This window comes from Oncorhynchus masou, chromosome 29 (assembly GCF_036934945.1).
Source record: "Oncorhynchus masou masou isolate Uvic2021 chromosome 29, UVic_Omas_1.1, whole genome shotgun sequence".
NCBI classification, from domain to species: Eukaryota; Metazoa; Chordata; class Actinopteri; order Salmoniformes; family Salmonidae; genus Oncorhynchus; species Oncorhynchus masou.
Window position 1 is genome coordinate 70994183 of NC_088240.1, and position 21809 is coordinate 71015991.

Sequence of the window (21809 nt, forward strand, 5' to 3'; positions counted from 1 at the left end):
CTCCAATCACTACGTGACCATAGTTCACCATAAGGAGACACCACCATTCCCTTCACTGCCCCTGGATGGCTAGACTGGAGAGCAACTTTCAAGGCTGCACATTTGTGGTCAGTGAAGAAGACCAGCTTCACATAGTCTCTTCAGGTGAGAGAATACATAGAGACCCAGTGGTGTTCTCACTAATTAGAGAAGGGTGACTGGTACTACTTTTGTGTACATGCAAAATAAAGTTCTTAGGCAGGAAAGACTAAATAACAAGGGACAGGCTCCTTTATCTTTCAATTAATTTAAGAGAAACAAACTAATTGTCTTTGCAATTAATTAATCATTTAAAACATTCAGTTACATTTTTCTGTTCTCTTGTCACTGTAAATAAAAACTAACATTTTGTTTGGAGGATAAGCAGAGGTGTTTTATCAATAAATGGACTACAGGGTGTTAGACAATGTGGATGGTCACAGCAAAAAAAAAGGACAGATTCTTTGCAGTAGTAGCTCATTGCTCCTTGGCCCATGCCTTCACAAGAGGCCCACACTGGTAGTTTTGTAAGAAGGCAAGCCACAGCCCAGATGCAGTTGATGCTTCCCATCATTGACATGAGGATCTCCTTGACATGGTAATATTCCACTGGAATAGCAAAGGTACTGCTCCCTTCTTCAGACGTCGAAGCCCACTAGAAGGTTCAATGAAATCTCATTTTCCTAAATTTCAATAAAGATGCCGCACCAACTAATAACGTTAACGTCGTTAGCACTAACTTTTGCTAGCTAGCTAGCTAGCTAGAGACAGAACACAATCGAATTACAAAAATCACTAACTGAACGGATAAACTGAATGTTCTACAAGAATGATAAACGCTATATAAATATGATTGTATTAAAATACTGAGGTAATGATAAAAACGAGGCGAGGACTGTACGGCTACAATCAGGCTTACAGGAAGCTATGTATCGGGTAGGAAGTTGAGCGGAAGTGGGCGTTGCTACGTTGTGCAAAAGGTATATTGGTTGAAACTCAAATGTCTGCATATGAATGTTTTGCTCATTATCCTTCAGAGGGAACACACTTTCAGATTGACACAGACAAAATATGACAAAACATTCCCGCGCTAAATAATAACTTTTCTGATGCGTGAATTAATTATGAATGGACGGATTTTAAAGGAGAAATGGATATACGAGCGATCAGAAGGATAAATGGTGATTGGTCATTCCGTTATTGCGTCGCTGAATAGCCAACCAATGGGCTTAGAGGTCTCACCCGGTTGTTGTCGCGGGAACATTATGGAGCTATGAACACAAAACACTTGTTAGCTGCTACTGTAGTATAACAGTTTGTAAACCACCAGCCATGCATGTGTAGCTAGTTATACATGCATCACACTGGCTAAATATGTCGGTGGAGTGCAGATATGATAGCTAGCTAGAAGACACTGTTGTCAGCTATAGCGAGGTGGCTTACGCTTACGTTACTAAAGCCAGATAGCTTGCTAGCTAGTTAGGTGGCTAACGCTAACTAAAGCCAGTTAGCTAATCAGCTTAGATAGCTAGTTACCATGCTAGCTAGCTACAACCAAATCATTTTTAGAACTGCTACAACTGTCAAGGCTAGCTACCTAGCGAAATACACTAGCTAAATAAGCAAGCTCGACAATATTGTGAAACTACATCCACGTTGGTTGCCTAGGTAACTAGCTAGTTAGGAAGTTAATTAAAGGTTGAATGCAAACGTCTCACTATTATTATCCTGCCACTGTTATCCTCCCATTTTTTGGGGCAAGATACAGGTAGCTACCCTAGCTACTTACAGGTATCTAGCTAGTTACCTATCATCTTTGACTGGAATCATGGCGCATCGACTGACGAAAGATGAGCTTGATGAACAGTTCGAGAAGTTTTTGAAAGAGGTGAGTTTAACGTTACAGCAGACACGATAGCAGCACTATGTCTGCAATTATGTTCGTTCATACCTAAATCTACTCACCAATGACGGCCCTTTATGGCTACACCAAAGATACTGATAACCAGCATTTTCATCTGTGCCCATACTACTATGTATTCACCCAACCAACCAGCTAGATGGCTACTTTAACCTAGTCACCATTGAATTGTATTCAGTCTGTCTCAGATGACTCAGTGGATTTGGGTGGCAGTGCTAAGCGCTCCAGTGTTCTGGACAGTTTGGGCAGAGCCTCTCAAAAACCACCACCAAAGACATCAGCTGCCCCTGTGCCGTGGTGGCAGGAGGATGACAGCGAAGAGACACCTGGCAGAGGTAAGCAAAGCCAGGGATGTGTAGGTTGATGTGCTTCAGTTCAGTTAGGATTCTCTCTCTCTCTCTCTGTGCGTGTGTGCGTGTCATTGGTTCATTCTCTGTGTATGTGTCTTTGTGCTTGAGTGTTTCATGACATGCTGAAAGGTTATATCTTTAGAGGGACACTGTGACTCTCATCTGCTCTGTAATTCCTGGAACATCTGTTGCATTTAATTTCAGCATCATAACATGCTCGTCATAACCTGTTCCCTGCTGCTACTCCCCTGATATTTATGGTTTGACTCCTTTCATGAGTTCATCTTTGATTGGTTTACATCAGTCGACTCTTCATGACGCATTTGTATATCAGTCTTGTTGTTCTCTAGCTGTCTGCCCCTCCACCCCACCTTCTTCTCTCCTTTCTCTTACATCTCCTCTTTCCTTCCACCTGTCCCCAGCAGAGGCTGCCAAACGCAGGTTCACTAAACCCAAAAAGCCCCTGCAGCAGGCTGTGGTGAAAACTCAGGAGGATGAGAGTGAGAGCAGCCCAATGAAAAGCACCCCTCAGGGTATAGGAATCACTACTGTAACCCCCTAGTTTCTTAGGGCCATCCAATGGCACATTGTCTCCCCATCATTGGTGTTAGTACAGTGACATGCTGCCAACCTTCACTTTCTCTCATTAACTTTAGTCCTGCCCTTTAACCTCTCCTTTGCTTATTGTATGTATGTGTGTGTGTGTGTGTGTGTGTGTGTGTGTGTATATATATGTATATGTGTATATATATATGTATATGTGTTTTTTTTGTGCCTTTTTGCCTTCTCTTCCTCCTAGCTAACCCTTAAATATTTCTAGCTCACATTTAGTAGCTCTCTCCTTTTGACTACCTACTCTTTGAGGGTGTCCCTTTCACTGAGATCCTTTTATTTGTGTGTACAGAACATGATTCCTTTCTCATCTTTATCTACTCTCTTATCTTCCATTGGTTAGCTGTCACAGTGGAAGCCCCCACAAGGCCCACCCCCAAACCTCGCAGCAAAGCTCTGGTTAGGCTCAGTCAGCTGGACCTGGTCCCTGGAGCCAATCAGGATGCTTCTTCTCACATTGCTGCGGGGCCGGAAAATAGCAGCCCAGAACACGACTCCTCCCACTCTGCCAGGCAGGGGAGCCCTCCCATGAACGAGAGCTCCCGTAATGCATCAGGAGAGAGGAGTCCTGAGGAGAGTACCTCTCTCCGTGACACACCAGTGGACAGTCACAGCAGTGATAGTGACTCACAGAGTCTTGAAGAGGGTAAAGTCGTAGTAGCTAGACTAGATACAAATCCCCAAAACCCTGGTAGACTAGTAGTTAGACTAGTATGGTATAATGATAGTAGCTAGAGACAGATCCAAACCTGCTGCCCTGGCAGAATAGAAAGTAGAGGCTAGAAGTGGATATACAACATCATATGACTGTAGTCTCGTGTTGCCACACTTCCCAGACCTGTATCCACATTACAAAGGTGGAAATCAAGGTTTTTATGACTTAAACCATGATTAACCATGATTTTTGTGAAATATGAATTTAAAACATTCTCTTTACTCTCTTTGTCTCCTTGTCACTAATTTTCATATTTATTCATTTTGTTTTCCTCTGCTAAGGGAACAGTGTAAATTAACAAATTAAATGCATAGCTTTGGAAAAAAATAAAGAACTTTCTGGACCTCAAGGACAGGTGTTATGGTTACTGGTGCTAAATCCGGTCGTGTTCTGTCACCACCAGACAATTCAGTGTGTCGAGGTGAGCTGTGAGCAAACTATTTTACCGTTAGTTTCAGCGCTTCATTTAGGCAAATTCTTTCACTGGTAAAATGACTCCCAACTGCTTTTACTAGTCTAACTCTGGAGAGCCTGACATTAGCTCTTGTTTTGTTTTTACCATAACCAGCTCTTGTTTTTACCATAACCAGCTCTTGTTTTTTTTTTTTTACCATAACCAGCTCTTGTTTTGTTTTTTACCATAACCAGCTCTTGTTTTGTTTTTTACCATAACCAGCTCTTGTTTTGTTTTTTACCATAACCAGCTCTTGTTTTGTTTTTTACCATAACCAGCTCTTGTTTTGTTTTTTTACCATAACCAGCTCTTGTTTTGTTTTTTACCATAACCAGCTCTTGTTTTGTTTTTTTACCATAACCAGCTCTTGTTTTGTTTTGTACCATAACCAGCTCTTGTTTTGTTTTGTACCATAACCAGCTCTTGTTTTGTTTTGTACCATAACCAGCTCTTGTTTAGTTTTTACCCTAACCAGCTCTTGTTTTTTTTTATCATAACCAGCTTGTTTTGTTTTTTACCATAACCAGCTCTTGTTTTCCATTCTGTAAATGTCACGATGATCATTCAGTGCTGAAATGGAAAAGTTAGGCATGTTTTGCCATGTTGAGACTTAGGAAATGCTTCTTCTTTTTATCTTGACAGCTATTTGTATTCTAAAACCATTTGAATATTTATGAGAATATGGAGCTTTTCTATAGTACCCTCCCTCCAGTAGACTGACTGCAAGTGGTTGTGGAGCTGAGATCAAAGTTAGCTCTACTGCTCTATCTTCTCTCTTCTGTGTGTGCTGTTCCCCTCTTAAATGGACTGCATGGCCTTTGAGGGGCTCTGCAGGCCTGTATACCCCAGGAAGTCAATCTCCTGCAAATGATAAAACACAGAGCTAATGAGCTACATTACCGTAGTGGAGTTTCAAACACGGCCTGGAATATTGACAGCTTGGTGTCCACGTATGGAGTCCTTTTTCTTTAGTTCTTTAAAAAATATATATTAGCTGTCTGCTGAGCTGTCTGACCACAATAAGGCCAATACAACAACCACACAGGTCCTCTTTCAATTCAGGAAGTAGTCTAAAGCAAGAGCAATTTCTGTTTCCTGTAATTACCTGAATTGAACGGTCCATTATTTTGTTGTTTTCCAGGATTGCTGAGATCTGAGAAGACGTTCTGTAAGTCTCTGAGAAGATCCCAGCCCATCCAGGAGGAGGAAGAGGAGCTGCAGCATCAGGGAGTAGAGAGGGGTTCGGAGGAGGAGGAGGGGGCAGAGCCTGTCATCTTCAGCAGAGACAGTCTGGAGCCTGAGGGTGAGTCTGCTCAGGAGGGATGGATAGATACTCTCTCTATGATGTCACCAGATCGAGCTCAATCCATTGCTAATCTGACATCAGGGTAGTGACATGAAAGCAGCTGTACGTGCCAGCTTTAAACTATTTTACTTTAAACTCTTTGAAAGTAGCAATGGTTGAAACATGTCTGTCTGTGTCTGCCCGTGATTGTGTCTACCCAGACTCTGTGATGGCGTCCGGACCAGGTCAGAACGCTGCAGTGGGTCTTGGTCTGGGCATGGACAGCCTGGAGGAGGAAGAGGAGAAGGCCCGCTTCTTTGCCCACCTGGAGGGAGGTGTGTCCTCCACCATAGACTACTCCAGACTCAACAAAGATCTGGATTCCACCAGCGCCTCCACCACCGCTACTACCCTCAGGTATCTACCACACTCCACGGTGCTCAGGGGATGTTGTCTCACAATGGTCTCAGATTGGTTTTGCGTTTCCACTTTCGAGTGGTTAAGGTTAGGACTTTGTGAAGACAAGCTGATCCTAGATCTGTAACTAGGAGCATCTTCACTCCGGAGCATGACGCTCCGAGTCGCCCCAGGACTAGCTGTAGCTGCCTTTTGAAGCCACTGCTGGGGTTGTCCCAAGGAAACCCTCAGTGTTGCAGACAGTGGCTGTCACTCCCAGCGTGTGATCTGTGAATGACACTTGTTCTGCTGTTTCTCCAGGAAGGTGGCTGTGGCTGGGGTCGATCAGAGAGAGGAGGAGAGAGCTATGGAGTCTGACCGACTCTCCCCAGGTAGGACAGATGATGCACTCATAGAATATGGAATTATAATAATAATTTAATAGGATCTCTATGCTCACACTACTCCAGACCCTGCTTGGTTCAATAGGTTTTGTTTTCTTTCAAATACTTTGAAGTTGGGGGGGGGTTGCGCTTTTGGGACGATTCCATTGGTTCAATTGCAACATGCAAGCTCAATCAATTGTCGTTAAGGTATTTGAAAGGAAACAAATCCTATTTTAACCCAGGTCTGTTGTCATTTACAGTGGCACTCTGTCAGACAAGTACTTGCACATACCTCATCTGCATGATTGTAGCTCATCAGTGAATCTGTCATTCTGTCTGTGCCTGCTGCAGCCTCCCCCCACTACAGTGAGGATGAGGACTTTGAAGATGAGGCCATTGAGGAGGTGAGACTAGGTTTTATGCGAGTCTGATTTGAAAATTTAGTCATTTAGTTCTAATAACGCTTTGTAAGGGAGTGATTTGAACCAGAGGTTTAAACTCGAAAGTTGGTTGTAATTGCATAATTTAGAATTGCCCCATGATGAGTTGTAAGCAGTAGTCATTTGTGCTGCTCACATGCTAATCACTCTGGGCTAAAAAAGCCACAGTTTATAAAGGTAATAAGGCATTCAGCAGTTATCCCAGCTCTCTCTCAAGAGGTAGAGTGAGAAGATGGGGTATTTAATGGTGGGTGTGCCAGGTCTTGTCTGTGATTGGCTGAATATGTGGTGAGCGACTGACTGCATGGCTCTTCTGTTTTGCTCATCTCGTTTGTTCTCTCTCCCTTTTTCTTTCAGGAGCCTAAAAGGCCTGCCATGCTCACCAAAGGTATTATAAACCAACATCCATTTTTCTTTTCTGGGTCAGAGTGTGTTTTTAATTCAGCACGAGTATGTGTTTCATGTTTTATTAGCCATAGGTACTGCATACACATGGTTTACACCGTCCAACAAAATGTTTACTTGCAGTTATCTTCTCGACAATGCAGCAACAATAATAAAATACGAACCTAAAGTAAATGGCTCTGTAGAATAGAATTAACATTTTAGCACAAGTATAATACAGGAAGGCACAATATAGTCCAGTATTTACATGTGTTTTGGGGCAAGGGCCAATTGGGAAGCAAGTCTTTAGTGTGTGTGTGTGTGTTAGTGCTGCACAATATCCGAAACTTCGGTACTTTTTCGATACTAGAATTCTTGTTACTTTCGGTAGTTCGGTCAAATGTGTCTCACGACGTCTACTGATTGACAGAGGAAAGTCTGTTTCTATCAGCACAGCCGATATTCCTATCAGCACAGCCGATGTTCCCATGTAGCGCGAGAGCACTGTGCCTGCTCCTCTTACTCATTGCATGCTCCTCTTACTCAGATTTTGACACGCATTGACCCAAATGCCGTTCCATAGAGCCTCGAACTGACTGCGTGTGTGTGTGTGTGTGAATGACGTCATGGGTCTTAAAAGAGACTGCCCACACTTTTCTAAAAGAAATGCAAATGTTGTTGATCAGTACAATAAAATAAATCCCAAATGGAAGGGAAACTGATTGTTTTTCACCTGTAGCCCCATTAAATCAGCCAAAACAATAACTTAATACATTCACACACACTTATTGCTTCATCTTATTGCTTATCCAGTTTAGTTTTCTGTGACTGGCTAATACGCCTTCTGTTTTTGCTGTGGTATCGACTATCGTGATTGTATCGAGCATTGTGATACTAGACCTTGTATCATGACATCACTAGTGTGTGTTGTGTACAGAGTATGTATATACAGTGTCTCTGGTTCCTCTAACAGTACCCCTGTTTCGCAGGCATGTGATTTATTACTGATGAATCATTTCCTGCTTTTATGACACCGTCCTCTATTCATTCAGTATTGAAACTGACCTATCCCTAAAATCAATATTCTATTTGTCCTGATCACATCATTTCCTGGTGTAAGTGTCCCTCCATGATTCTCTGGACTCGACCGGTGAACTCCTGCCCCCTGGAGCGGACAGTGACACCAACGAGGAACCAGGGAGGAACCAGGGAGCAGAGTCCATAGAGACGGCACTACCAGGTGAGACCAGACTAGACTATCAGTCAGGTCCTACTGGATGTAGCTATGTACCCCTAGACACTTATGTGGATTAGGCTTCATCTGTGTCAGTTTGGTGGTGGCGGATGATGGTGAACCTGGTGGTGTTCCTGTGTGGTCTGTGTAGCCCAGTCGTATGGCCAGAGTGGGGCCAGTGAGATGGAGGCTCTACAGGAGGCCTACAGACAGATCAGTGGCTCTCTGGAGGACTCAGACCATCATCACCACCCTTCATCACCAGTCAGGAGGGAGAGGAGGAGGAAGAGCAATCCTGTTCCTGTCTCTCCCTCTGTACCTGAGCTCTCCAGAGGAACACTACTAGCACCAGTCTCCACCACAGAGTCAGGTTGGTCAGTCTCCACCACAGAGTCAGGTTGGTCAGTCTCCACCACAGAGTCAGGTTGGTCAGTCTCCACCACAGAGTCAGGTTGGTCAGTCTCCACCACAGAGTCAGGTTGGTCAGTCTCCACCACAGAGTCAGGTTGGTCAGTCTCCACCACAGAGTCAGGTTGGTCAGTCTCCACCACAGAGTCAGGTTGGTCAGTCTCCACCACAGAGTCAGGTTGGTCAGTCGGGTCACCACAGAGTCAGGTTGGTCAGTCGGGTCACCACAGAGTCAGGTTGGTCAGTCGGGTCACCACAGAGTCAGGTTGGTCAGTCGGGTCACCACAGAGTCAGGTTGGTCAGTCGGGTCACCACAGAGTCAGGTTGGTCAGTCGGGTCACCACAGAGTCAGGTTGGTCAGTCGGGTCACCACAGAGTCAGGTTGGTCAGTCGGGTCACCACAGAGTCAGGTTGGTCAGTCGGGTCACCACAGAGTCAGGTTGGTCAGTCGGGTCACCACAGAGTCAGGTTGGTCAGTCGGGTCACCACAGAGTCAGGTTGGTCAGTCTCCACCACAGAGTCAGGTTGGTCAGTCTCCACCACAGAGTCAGGTTGGTCAGTCTCCACCACAGAGTCAGGTTGGTCAGTCTCCACCACAGAGTCAGGTTGGTCAGTCTCCACCACAGAGTCAGGTTGGTCAGTCTCCACCACAGAGTCAGGTTGGTCAGTCGGGTCACCACAGAGTCAGGTTGGTCAGTCGGGTCACCACAGAGTCAGGTTGGTCAGTCGGGTCACCACAGAGTCAGGTTGGTCAGTCGGGTCACCACAGAGTCAGGTTGGTCAGTCGGGTCACCACAGAGTCAGGTTGGTCAGTCGGGTCACCACAGAGTCAGGTTGGTCAGTCGGGTCACCACAGAGTCAGGTTGGTCAGTCGGGTCACCACAGAGTCAGGTTGGTCAGTCGGGTCACCACAGAGTCAGGTTGGTCAGTCGGGTCACCACAGAGTCAGGTTGGTCAGTCGGGTCACCACAGAGTCAGGTTGGTCAGTCGGGTCACCACAGAGTCAGGTTGGTCAGTCGGGTCACCACAGAGTCAGGTTGGTCAGTCGGGTCACCACAGAGTCAGGTTGGTCAGTCGGGTCACCACAGAGTCAGGTTGGTCAGTCGGGTCACCACAGAGTCAGGTTGGTCAGTCGGGTCACCACAGAGTCAGGTTGGTCAGTCGGGTCACCACAGAGTCAGGTTGGTCAGTCGGGTCACCACAGAGTCAGGTTGGTCAGTCTCCACCACAGAGTCAGGTTGGTCAGTCTCCACCACAGAGTCAGGTTGGTCAGTCTCCACCACAGAGTCAGGTTGGTCAGTCTCCACCACAGAGTCAGGTTGGTCAGTCTCCACCACAGAGTCAGGTTGGTCAGTCTCCACCACAGAGTCAGGTTGGTCAGTCGGGTCACCACAGAGTCAGGTTGGTCAGTCGGGTCACCACAGAGTCAGGTTGGTCAGTCGGGTCACCACAGAGTCAGGTTGGTCAGTCGGGTCACCACAGAGTCAGGTTGGTCAGTCGGGTCACCACAGAGTCAGGTTGGTCAGTCGGGTCACCACAGAGTCAGGTTGGTCAGTCGGGTCACCACAGAGTCAGGTTGGTCAGTCTCCACCACAGAGTCAGGTTGGTCAGTCTCCACCACAGAGTCAGGTTGGTCAGTCGGGTCACCACAGTGTCAGGTTGGTCAGTCTCAAACACTGTCTGTGGTGAACCGGTCAAGTAAATAGAATATGGTTTTCAATCGTAACTAACTGCAGATCCACACATGTCCATCCTTATTCATATCTGACAAGATGGTACATTTGAAGTTGTAAAATTGTGTTGAGGTGTTACAAATGGACTTGAATTTCTGATTGATTCATGATTGATTGATTGATTAACTTCAGTGTGTTTTCTCAGAGCTGCCCACTGCAGAGGAGCTGATGCGTCCCATCCGACCAGACAGCATGGACGACACCAGAGGCTTCACTCTGCAACCTGCTAGGTGAGTCTACAGCTGTCTGTCACAGGGCTGTAGTAGGGAAGGACAACCGACACTCTCTGGAAGGTACAGAATGGAGTGGATAGACGTTAACATGAGCTGTGTGTTCACAGTGGGACCCAGTTCACCTCAGAGAAGACTGGCCAGTCCTTATGCCATAGATCCCGTGAGTCAAGCCCAAGACGCTCAGCAGAGCCAGACACTCCTCCGGCCTCCCCAGGCCCCCGTCCCAGAAGCATCAGAGAGGAGGTACAGAGGCTGATGAAGCAGGATCAGGACAGCTCCTCCCCTGACCTGACTTCCACTAACCCCAGCAACAAGAGAAGCCAGCGGGTAAGGGCTGGGAACGGAGCCCTTGTTAATAAGCACTAAACCCTACCATACATAACCACACTGATTCAGGCGTTCACACCTACCTGAACTGTTTCCACATTACATAGCCATTGCTCATCCTAATATTTTATATATTTCTTAATTCCATTATTTTACTTTTAGATTTGTGAATTGTTAGTGACTACTACACTGTTAGGAAGACAATAATTTCACGACACCCGCAGTAACATCTGCTAAATATGTGTATGTGACCAATAACATTTTATTTGCATCAAAGGTGATTATCATTTACAATGTAGACGGTGACATGGCAATGATTTGTATATTGACAATATATTTTGCATAGGTTCCTGGACGCTCTACGGTAGCTGGTCCCTTCACATCCTCGTTGAGGAAGCCTTATGTTGCCCCTGGCAGAAGTAGAGTGGAGAGTAAACCATCAGCCGTGGCCACCAGGACCTCTGGAGCAAGGAAATCTGGTCCTACCAGACCTTGGGCTGTAGCCAAGCCCCCCTCTCCTCTAACCCAGAGGAAGCCTCTCAGCCAGACAACATACCAGAGCCTCAGCCCCCTCCTCTCAGAGACAGATAAAGGTAGGAGAAAAATAACTCCTCACCCATTGACAACCAAAGCTAGTAGGTGCAGTGTAAGTGTGCTTAAAAAAATATCTGTTGTAGAGTTAGAACTATATCTAAGTAGTATAACACATAACAGTATTACAGTATAATACATAACACTAACATTTACCACATGTTGCTGTGTGGTTGTACTCCTGATCCAGACTAATGTTGCTGTGTGGTTGTACTCCTGATCCAGACTAATGTTGCTGTGTGGTTGTACTCCTGATCCAGACTGTGGTGGTCTGAGGGTGAGCAGTGAGCTGGTGGCAGGGGTTCAGTCCTTCGCTGCCTTCCTCCAGCAACAACATCGGATGGAGACGAGAGGTCGCCAGGATACCAGTCACACGGTCTCCTGCGAAACCAAAGGTCAACAGGAACCCAGCCAGACTCAGACTGAGTGTCCATCAGAGAGCAAAGTAAGTCAACATACTAGAGTAGTTTTTCAGTCTGTGGTGCATCAGTGTGCTGCAATTTCTTTTCAGGTAAGTATGGTATTTTTCTCCATTCACCTGGTCAAATGATAGGGGTGTGACTTCTACTTTGTTACGTTATCTAACTCAGCTGATTGCTGATTGCTCCTTGCTCTATCATAAGTCTGACTGATTTCAGTTTGGATCTTATGTAGTGTGTTCATACCTGGATGAAAATAGCAGTCAATTATTGTTGCCGCCTTGGTGCCGAATTTCACAACATCTTTGTTTGTGCAATATTTTGGCCTTCAATACACATTCAAGTGCTAGCAACTATCCATTATAAAAGACTCTGACCATGTGTTACCCCTCTGTCTGTCAGAGTGAGCCCAGGGAGGAGGGCAGGTCTGGGGAGGTGAAGGAGAGCCCCCTAGTGTCCAGGCTGAGACTGCAGCTAGCCCAGAGGGAGAGAGAGCTCCACACCAGAGAGGAAGAGCTACTGCTGCAGTATGACACAGAGGTCAGCTCACTGAGACAGGAGAACTACCTCCTGCAGAGCAAGGTAGAGGGACACACACACACTATTACATTCACATGACTGTCATATCTCTAAAGAGCATAGTTCCATCTGTTTGGCCACCTGTGACTTCCTACATCCTTCTAATGTAACAGAAAAGAACATGTTCTCCATGACTGTCGGAACAGTTTAAAACCCCTACGTCAGCACTCCTGTTGCTATGGCACTGCTCATTTATGTAGCTGCTTTGTGTGTCTGGCTTTTGTAATACTGTTATTCAAGCTATTGAATAAAGCAGTTGTGAAGGACCCAGCTGACACAGGAGCAAAATAAAATATTCCATTAAACAACAGCATGTTATCTAAGATATCTCTGCCATCCACTGAAGGCCAGTTAAAATAGCTCAAACTGTATTTTGTGAACTCAAAACTGTAGTAGATGCATACATCACTCGTGTGTTATTTGTGATGTGTACTTGTGAGTCTTGTCCCTTGTGTTTCAGCTGCACAGTACAGAGGAGGCCAACAGCAGGAAGAAGGGCCGGTTGGGTCGCGGTCTGGACGGGCCCTTGGACCCCCTCACGGAGGACAAACTCAGACTGATAGAGAAAGAGGTGAAGGAACAGGAGACCATCATCCAGGGATACCAGCAGGTCTGTACTTGTCTGTCTACTCTGTGATTGCTTGGCCGTCTCTCTTGGTCTTTACTCTTCCAGTCTGTGTTTTAAGGAAACAACACTTAAATGTACTGCATTTGTTCAGAGCCAGGCTGGCGGTGACTCATTGGCTTTGAATCCATCCCAATTACCCGGAGTCGCTGTGACTGCAGAGGTTATATGTATACAGGCCACAGTTCAGGGTAATGGAATTCCTCTGTTCACTGACTTAATTCCAGGAGGGGGTGTGGGTTTGTAGCAGGCAGCACAGTTGGCCTTTTTTCCTCCAGATTGTGACCGGCTTAGAGATGTGACACTGTGTGACAATAACACTGTCTGATAACCTCTCATAATCACAGAGCCTACAGCCGAGCTCCTAGAATCAGTGGCTACAGTACACACACCACCAAGGTGGAACTGTAGCAGTCCTTAATTAGGCATGCTGAATGCATTCCCTCATCTCACAGCTTCTAGTCCTATTCCTTTCTAGTTTGATCTTATGTCGGTTAAATGTGTAGAACAGGTATTTCTGATCAAACTAATTTACCCAGATGGGCCTATAGTTGAGACAATGTGATTCTCTCTCATGGCGGTGTGTGTGTTGGTAACAGGAGAATGAGAAGTTGTACCTGCAGATGAAGGCTCTTCAGGCTCAGAGTAAACTCAATGAAGAGGTCATGTTCACAGAGAACCAGAGGCTGCTAAACGAACTGGCCCTTACCAAGTGAGTTGACTCATACATATGCACAGACACGTACCAATCCACGTCATTGAATGTTAACACTGACGCTTATTTATGCCCAGGGAGCAGATGAGCAACTCGCCGGGGACTGTGGGTAATGTAGGCTGTGTGGCCCATATTCAGCGCATCACACAGCTGCTGGGCCAGATGCAGGCAGCACAGGTGAGTGTTCAGTCACGTCACACAACCACCTCTAAAAGGATGGCCTTGATGTTGTTTTGGAGATTAAACAATCAACTCATCTTAAATGGGAAAGACCAGTCTCACCTTTGACTGTGTTTGTGTGTGTGTGCACGCACAGAGGACTGAAGAGAGACTGGTAGAGGAGACCCACAGGCTGAAGCAGGAGAAACAGGCCCTGGAGGTGGACCTTGAAATGATGAGGAAAGAGAGAGACCTGGCCAAAGCGCAGGTCGTCTACACCTCAGGTTAGTGCGTGAGAGACATGGAGGCTTAACTGTGGAATCAAACTTCTTGTTTCTACTCCCGTAGGACAATGTTCCATGTTTCAAATCCAGTGACTTTTCCAGACGTGTGGTTTAAACCTCCATTAAAACTTCCCATTATTGTGGTTGACAGTCAAGTGGAGCTCTGACATGCTGTATTGTCCTTGTCTCTGCCAGGGGATAAGAGCTTTGAGCTGCAGGTGGCAGAGAACCGGCATAAGGAGGAGGTGTGTGTTCTGAAGAAGAGGCTCCAGTGGTATGCTGAGAACCAGGAGCTGCTGGACAGAGACTCTGCCAGACTGAGGGCTGCCACCGCAGACACACACAAACTCACAGAGGAGGTAGGACCCAAACTCACAGAGCAGGTAGGACCCCAAAGCACAGAGCAGGTAGGACCCCAAAGCACAGAGCAGGTAGGACCCCAAAGCACAGAGCAGGTAGGACCCCAAAGCACAGAGCAGGTAGGACCCCAAAGCACAGAGCAGGTAGGACCCCAAAGCACAGAGCAGGTAGGACCCCAAAGCACAGAGCAGGTAGGACCCCAAACGCACAGAGCAGGTAGGACCCCAAACGCACAGAGCAGGTAGGACCCCAAACGCACAGAGCAGGTAGGACCAACTTGACCTTATTTGAGAGTGTGTATTGTATTACTGTCATTTCCTGTAGGTCAGTATTTTGAATGAAACGTTTGCTCCTCCAATCAGGTGGAAAAGCTGAAGATGGAGGTGGGGAAGAGAGCCAATCAGAGTAAGACTAAAGAGAGAGCTGGAGACGCTAAGAGGATACAGGACCTAGAACGACAGGTGAGTCAGTTGAGAAATATTTCCTGTGTGTGTGCGTGCACGTATCCCTGAATAGCGGCATACCTCTCCCTTCTCTCATAACTCATGCCATATTTCTGTTCCCCCTCTCCCAGGTGAAGGAGATGGAGAAGATTCTCAGACAGAGGAACCCTAACTCCCTCCCAGCGCTCATCTACGCTGCAGCCAACGCACCTGCGGTGGATGAGGATGGAGGGGCCAAGAGCTCCCCGCCCACTCAGACCAGGGCCCTATTGGAGCGGCGCATCCAGAGGCTGGAGGCGGAGCTAGAGAGTAGAGACGACGAGACCAAACGCAGCCTCCGAGCCATGGAACAGCAGTACCAGCGGATTAAGGTCTGTTCATACTCTCAGCTGAGTGGCACTGTTATGTACTCATACAACCCTGTGTTACCATTCCCTGTCACTAGCCCTCAGTCCTGTACCAATTAGCACTCTACACATACTTACAGCGACTTACTCACAACCGCTTCAAACTGCCACTTAGAACTACCTGAAGATGTTCATCCTCAACACAAAACACTCAATGTCCTTTTTCTCAGGAGATGTGTTGTGAGATCAATAAATTGTATCAATGGAAATAAATCCCCTAAATATAAAAGTATCCTTATGTACAGTGTGTGTGTGGTTGTAGCTCCAGTATGAGCAGCAGATCAGTGATCTGGAGCAGCGGTTAACCCAGAAACACCCGGTCCAGACCGGGTCACCTGGGGTCTGGCAGGCCCAGGTCTGCTCGCTGCAGCAGGAACTAGAGCTTCTGAAGGAGAACCATCAGAGTAGAGGGAGAACCCTACAGGCTGAGGTCCACTCCCTACAGGAGCAGCTCACACAACAGGCACAGGTAGGCCTACCTCTCTCTTGTCTACCTGCCTTCTTGTCTACTTAGCCCACCTAAGAGGAAATACGTCTCAGTAATTCATCCTGGGTTTTACATGTATGTAATGTTACCTGGAGCAGGTGTATTTTATTTAAATAAATAAATTAATCAGTCTACCACCGAGCCAGAGAGAGCCCCCCAACGCAGCCCGTCCCGACACCAGCGCCAAGCAGAGACGGCCCTGGGGGTCCGGATAGAGAGACTCAACCAGGAGCTGTCAGCCAAGACCCGCAGCGTCCAGGAGCTGAGCCGCACCGTGGAGAGACTCCAGAGGGAGAGGAAGACCATGCTGTGTGGCCCTGGCCCCAGATCAGAGGGCCGTGTTGGGCCTGGGGAGGCCAGGCGGCAGGCGGCCGGGTCCAAAGGACCCATGGTGGTGGCTACCCCAGGGGAGAGGGGAGGCACAGTGGGAGAGACTGCAACGTTCCCTCCCACTCTGGATGAGAAGGACTACCAGCCCACGGCGTTCTCTGGGAGCCACATCTCAGAGGTGCTGCAGGAGAGTGAGGGGTTAAGGCTGCGTCTGGAGCAGCTGGAGCTGCAGAGGGACAAGGAGAGGGTGGTACTGCAAGCTGCAGCCGCACAGGCCCAGGCCGAGCTGCACAGGTATGTAGACACACACACACACACTCATTTTGAATGATTTATTTAGACCCACAATAAAACCTTTCAGTACAAAGGACTCCAGTAGTTCAGTGGTTGTACAGGTGCCTGACTCATTGGTAGAATGTTGTTCATTGATGGAGCTTCTATAAGGCTTTTCACAATTGTGTACGGACACAGTTTCCTCCATACAGACATACTGGAATATTCCTGCACAGCTTACAGCCATGTGCTCATTGTTGATCTTGTAATATGAAGAAATAAAACTTAATAAAGTTTTAAGCTAAACGGTCTGATCCGTTTCATCAGCCTCATTGCTTTTTAAATGATGTGCAGCGGTTGTATTTATTTTGGATCTATCGTCCCAGAGTCTGTTTTGAAGACATTTTTCAAGCCCTGGAGGGAATTATTTTTTATAAAGGCATAGAAAGAATTTGGTTGTAATTGTAATGTTGCAATATTTTATAAACTTCCAGAATGGCCAATCATCCTTCAGGAGAGAAGCCAATAGGCAGAGTGTAGCTTACATTTCTGTCTGATACTCTATGGTAAAGAAGGATGGTAATACATTTTGTTTTGTCAAGTAAAATGGTGTTAGAGAGAAATTGGGGGGGACAAGTAACCTAAGCTTTTGGACAAGTAACCTAAGCTTTTGGACAAGTAAAAACATCTGTCTCACTTGTCCACAGGACAAATGGCTAAAAAAGTTCACGTCAAGCCCTGCACCTAATGATCTGTTTTTCTCTGGCAGCCCTGCTGCAAACTGCAGCCCACACTAATGCACTTGTCCGAGACCACCAAAAATAAACTCCCAAAAAGGCCTCTCTGATCCGAGGCTGGTGGTAATTTATAGCTGAAGCCTAAATATATAATTCTCATGCACTCAGAGATTTCAACATGATTCTCAATCCCAAGTAGACCCCTAATCCCTACACCCTAGGCATGCATTTGATACATGCTTTTGATGCCGTCCCATTCATCCATCCATTACATTGAAATAGTCCTCCGATTTTAAAGTCTTACCAGCCTCCACTGGTATGTAATATGCAACAGTGTATGGTGGTGTTTACAGGGGCCTCATTTTATAAACGTTGTGTTAATTTCGCACTAAATATTTGCGTCAGCCATTTCTGAAAAGAATGCGTACGTATACAAATATTGAGGTTCATGATTTTGGCATAAGCCATACATACACATTCTTCCCAATAGAAGACCAATCAGACCAATCCTAAAACTGAACGCGTCGTGAACAAGCATTATAACTCCGCCTGGAAACCGCCAATCATTCACCTATTATGGTGACAATAACAGCCTTATTGTTCCAGTTGATTTGGAACTGTTGGAATTAGCCCAAAGCGGTTTCTAACAGAAATGGCAAACGTTTTTGTATCTTATTATACTTTCCTGTTTTTTATGAGTGAGTGTCATCCCTTATTTGCATAAAATACTACTTGCCTCCTTGCAATGCATTACTTCAACCACTAGAAATTGTGTGTGCGCATGGTCTAAAGTTCACGAGGAGGTAAGCTCATTCTCAGGTCAACTTTAATTTTGTAAATGCCAACTTTTTGTCTGAATGCATGTTTTGTGTGTTTTTTTGTACGTATTGTTGTAAATAAGGCCACAGGTGTGCTGACCACCAGAGGGTTAGATGATATGTGATGGTGTGTCATGTTTCTACCTATCCTGTAGGGATACTACATACCTGGTTTGAGGAGTTTGTGAGGCGACTTGTGTGAACTCTGAGTGCAACTCAGGATAACCTGTACTGTGAAAGTTGCCAGGTCCATTTCTAACGAACCTGCTCCAAGTCATTTATCCTGAATGAAGTGTCTGAGCCACGAGTTGAGGATGAATTCATTGTTTTTTGTTTCAAATGCTTCACATTACACATTTAGTAATGACAGAATGCATTTGAAATTTGATGCACAGTAAAAAAGTTGGTAATGCAATGATTTTATCAATAGGAGTGGGGGGGGGGTGGTGCTCATGCATTGATAAGCACACCGAAGACACATTAACGATAAATAATCAAATAAAGAAGGCACTTCTAAAAGGGTCCTACTAATCACCCCAAAACAACCCAAATGCTCTGGTCAAAAGCCGTGCACATTAAAGGGACTAGGTTGCCATTCAGAACACAGATAGCGTCCCTGGTCATCTGGTGTTGGCAGCACCTTATACCAACATCTGTATGCGACAACAGACAGGACACACTGATCTACATACTAATCACAGGTAATCTCATTGAAGGAGGATAATTGTTTCAGCGGGGTCGCAAAATTAGCATTACACAAGCTGAATTAAATGTAAAAGGCTTTGAAAATAAAATGTTTGTTATCTGCTCAGTGCTCTGTTGACGTTTTAGAGAGATGCTTGTTTTTGTGAGAGATCTGAGAACAGCATTTTCAAATTTAATATGAAAAGCCTATACTAAAACGTGAAAATACTTTGTCTCAATCTATATCCATCTTACTTCCTATATTGTTTGATGTCCTGTGGATTTGAGAAAAAAGATGACGAGTTCAATGGGAAAGTGTGTGTGTGTGTTACTGTTTGTAGGTCGTAGTGAATATGAAACCAGTTGTATCGTGCTGTATTGTGTTAAATGAGGAAGGGCAGCAGAGGTTTAGTAGCAGCTTGGCCTGGCTGTTTCATGACATCACCATATGAATTATAATCAGCGTCACTGAAATACAGTCGACCAAGCCATTATTGACATCGAAACATGAACCTGAACTGATCATTTGGGTGGTTTTGTGTTGTTTTGGCTGCCAGTTTGTTGTTTTTTTGTGTATTTTTGGGTACCTGTTTGTGGTTGTTTTGTCTGATGGCATGTTTGTGGTAATTAGTAGCACCATTCTAAAAGGCTGTTTTACACCATATCCTGATGAATTTTGTTTCATTTTGACCTCTGCATAAATCAAATGTAGCACTGACTCGCCCATGGATTGATGTTTCAGCATTGTCTCAATGAAGAGTTCAGCGTTTGGCTAGCCACGTGCAATATGCACACAGTTACAAGCCTACTAGAGCTGGTGGCAGGCGGACGAGAAATATTTGTCATACGGATTAATCAAATCAAATTATATAGCCCTTCTTACATCAGCTGATATCTCAAAGTGCTGTACAGAAACCCAGCCTAAAACCCCAAACAGCAAGCAATGCAGGTGTAGAAGCACGGTGGCTAGGAAAAACTCCCTAGGAAGAGAGGAACCAGGCTATGAAGGATGGCCAGTCCTCTTCTGGCTGTGCCGGGTGATGATTATAACAGAACATGGCCAAGATGTTCAAATGTTCATAAATGACCAGCATGGTCAAATAATAAATCACAGTGGTTGTCAAGGGTGCAGCAAGTCAGCACCTCAGGAGTAAATGTCAGTTGGCTTTTCATAGCCGATCATTAGGAGTATCTCTACCGCTCCTGCTGTCTCTAGAGAGTTGAAAACAGCAGGTCTGGGACAAGTAGCACATCCCGTGAACAGGGCAGGGTTCCATAGCCGCAGGCAGAACAGTTGAAACTGGAGCAGCAGCACGGCCAGGTGGACAGCAAGGAGTCATCATGCCAGGAAGCCTGAGCTGGAATGTGAAGCTGGCGAGCTTTAGAAAACCCTGAGTAAATCTAGCTAACATCGTAGTTACCCCTCTGGCGCGCTGGGTTAGAGGATGCTAGATGATTCATGGTGGTGTATCTACCTGTCCTGCAGGGTACAGCAGTATTCAGCAGAGCAGGTGTCCTCGCTCAGGGCTGACCATCAGAGGGAGCTGGAGAGCCTGCTTACCGGCCACGCCCTCGCCCACTCCTCCTCTAAAGTGGCCGAACTGACCAATCAGGTGACCGCGCAGGAGGTAAAGGCTCACAATGGACCAATCACATGTCAACTGAAAGCTATTGGTGGTGTTCCAGGTATAACGTATCTACTAGATAAATGGGTTTGTTTTTATGAACCTTCAGATCATGGTTCAGCATCTGCGTGACCAGGTGAAGGAACTGCAGGGGACCAAGGATGCTCTGGCTGTGTCCAAGCTGAGGGAGGACACCCTACAGAACCAGGTACTTGTGATAACATTTATTGTCCTCAACTTCATCAACACACTAGTGTTGTCACAATACTCATTATCACAGTACTTGAAGTGTCATAGCAAGGAAACAACACAAGGTGACTATTTCCTGGGGAAAGCACAACATTAATGCTTGTTTCATCTCTTTATAGCTGACAAGGCTGTTGGAGGAGCTGAAGCAGGCCAAGGAGTGCCACAGCCCAGAGCTCCGACACTTCACTAGCCTGGAGAGAAAGATCCACAGCATGGAGCTACGACACACTCAGAGGGAGAAAGAGCTCCAGCAGGTGAACACACATATATACACACACACACACACACACACACAGAGGAAGAAAGAGCCGCTGCAGGTAAATCCACCCACAGAAAGAACATTGAATAACACACAATGACAAAACACTGAACAGTGGTGAACACATATGCCCACGGTGCCATCCTGAAGGTGATGGGTCAGACTCGGCTGGTGGTGGAGGCTGAGCAGCAGTCTGAGGTGGAGCGTTGGAGGAGGCTGGCTCAGGGGAAGACCCGGGAGCTGGAGGTCTTCCGTCTGGAACTGGACTCTATCCTGGACGTCTTGAGAGAACTTCAGAGGCAGGGAGTGGTCATCCCTGCTCCAGACCAGGCTTCTGCTCTACCCTTCATCTGGAGGACCTGAAACATAAGCTCTTTCTAATTACTTACAAATCTGTCCTCATCTTGTCTGATCTGAAAGAATTGACCAGGCGAAAGCCAGCTTAATGATGAGCTTCCACTATTTAAGAATTTTTTTGTTCAGTGCAGATAAAGGGGAGAGGGGGGATTTGTAAGCAATTGAGAGCCAACTCACACATCCTTTAGGAGAACCCATCATTGTGCTGAACAATCAGGTTATTTCTTTTTGTAGATTTGTATTTTTATACTTGATGATTTTAAGTGTATTAAGTTATTCAATGTGTGTTACAAAATATTTTTCTATTTTGTATAATTTCGTCCTGTGTGTTTTGAATTTGTAACAAGTAAAGTACAAAGATAAAATATCTCAAAGGTGACTAACAAATTATTCAAATTCACACTTTGAATTTGGCCTATTGGCCTTTTTCCCCAAGATGACTGTTATTGGTGACTCCAGTTGTGGGTTGTTGCTAAACATTAGCATATCATTAAAGCTCCTTAACATGTCCA

At 45.8% G+C, this 21809-nt stretch overlaps 1 protein-coding gene across 1 annotated transcript; it reads left to right on the top strand.

Annotated features, from left to right (window-relative positions):
* Positions 1-917: 917 nt before the first annotated feature.
* Positions 918-21664, top strand: cep162 (centrosomal protein 162). Its single transcript, XM_064945986.1, has 27 exons — positions 918-1906; positions 2118-2274; positions 5212-5373; positions 5577-5772; positions 6073-6143; positions 6489-6541; positions 6935-6965; positions 8082-8201; positions 8347-8565; positions 10482-10566; positions 10677-10896; positions 11243-11489; positions 11748-11932; positions 12309-12488; positions 12946-13095; positions 13710-13822; positions 13903-14002; positions 14142-14268; positions 14464-14627; positions 14991-15089; positions 15203-15442; positions 15741-15947; positions 16096-16589; positions 20294-20435; positions 20542-20640; positions 20801-20935; positions 21091-21664. Exons 1-27 carry the CDS (start codon positions 1847-1849, stop codon positions 21301-21303), a joined length of 4269 nt encoding a protein of 1422 aa, XP_064802058.1. The 5' UTR covers positions 918-1846; the 3' UTR covers positions 21304-21664.
* Positions 21665-21809: the final 145 nt, after the last annotated feature.